Source organism: Monopterus albus, unplaced genomic scaffold (assembly GCF_001952655.1).
Source record: "Monopterus albus unplaced genomic scaffold, M_albus_1.0 scaffold3.1, whole genome shotgun sequence".
Lineage (NCBI taxonomy): Eukaryota > Metazoa > Chordata > Actinopteri > Synbranchiformes > Synbranchidae > Monopterus > Monopterus albus.
Window position 1 is genome coordinate 9,003,063 of NW_018127883.1, and position 956 is coordinate 9,004,018.

The following is a 956-nucleotide window of genomic DNA, read 5'->3' on the forward strand; positions in this document are numbered from 1 at the left end:
AGAAGACATGAAGTGTGTGTATGGAGTGTCCTGTTACCGACAAATAGAAGCAAAGGTCAGTCCATGTTTTCCTATCGAGCCACACACCAGTCTCAGTAACTACCTGTCTTACAGTATTATCTATAAAGTATGTTTTATATAGTCTCATAATATTCTGTATATTACTGCAAATTACATATTTTAAATCCAAACCATGCTATTCTAGGTGTAAGAGAACCACAAGGAGATATGGGTAAATTGATACAAGAAGACAGACGTCTGCTGTGGCTGCAGAGTGCCCCAAGCGGATTTCAGCCCATTTTCATCCCCACGGTGTTAAATACTGACGATTTGTCACGTACCGGGTGCCTCTCAGACCCACAGGGTTTTCAGCAGAGAGCAGTGTTGGCACAGTGCAGCAGGTCCAGTCAGGCATTTATGATGCTCTCTATTGGAAAACCTCTCATACAGATGCCACAGTCCTTGACAGGGCATCAGGATTTGGCACCCTGGGGTCAGAACATGTTGGTAGATTCAGTCATGTTGTATTTTGTGTGTACAACTCTATAAAAGTTTGGGCTTATGACATATTTTATAGCTTTTTGAAGGTAAAAGAATCCAGACCTCTTGTCCTAAACTGGCTTAGTGATGGAGTTCTGGGCTGGAAACAGAAACAAAGGACAGCTTTAGCATTAAAAACAAAAAAAAGATACATTACCTTTCAAAACCAAAACAAAACATTCACCTACCACATAAAGATGCAAAGGGTCACGTGTCCACATACTTTTGGCTATGTAGTGTGTTCACCATTGTGATGCTGATTAGAAGCACATAGAGGAAACAAAACGATGCCACCTCCTGTTCTATTTCTGTCTGTCGTGACATCAGTCTGAGGTCGATTAGCCACATTTAATGTTTTAATCCCTCTTCAGGCCCTGAAGGTCCGGCAGGCTGATGTCACCAGGGAGACGGTTCAG

At 42.3% G+C, this 956-nt stretch overlaps 1 protein-coding gene across 1 annotated transcript in view; it reads left to right on the plus strand.

The window, feature by feature from the left end:
• avl9 (AVL9 homolog (S. cerevisiase)) overlaps positions 1–956 on the plus strand; it is a 14,806-nt gene that overhangs the window by 3,689 nt on the left and 10,161 nt on the right. The window contains exons 3-4 of the mRNA XM_020601618.1: positions 6–55; positions 912–956. The exon at positions 912–956 is cut by the window's right edge and continues 1 nt beyond it. Of these exons, the coding sequence (XP_020457274.1) occupies positions 6–55; positions 912–956 (95 nt within the window). The remainder of the gene's footprint in view (positions 1–5; positions 56–911) is intronic.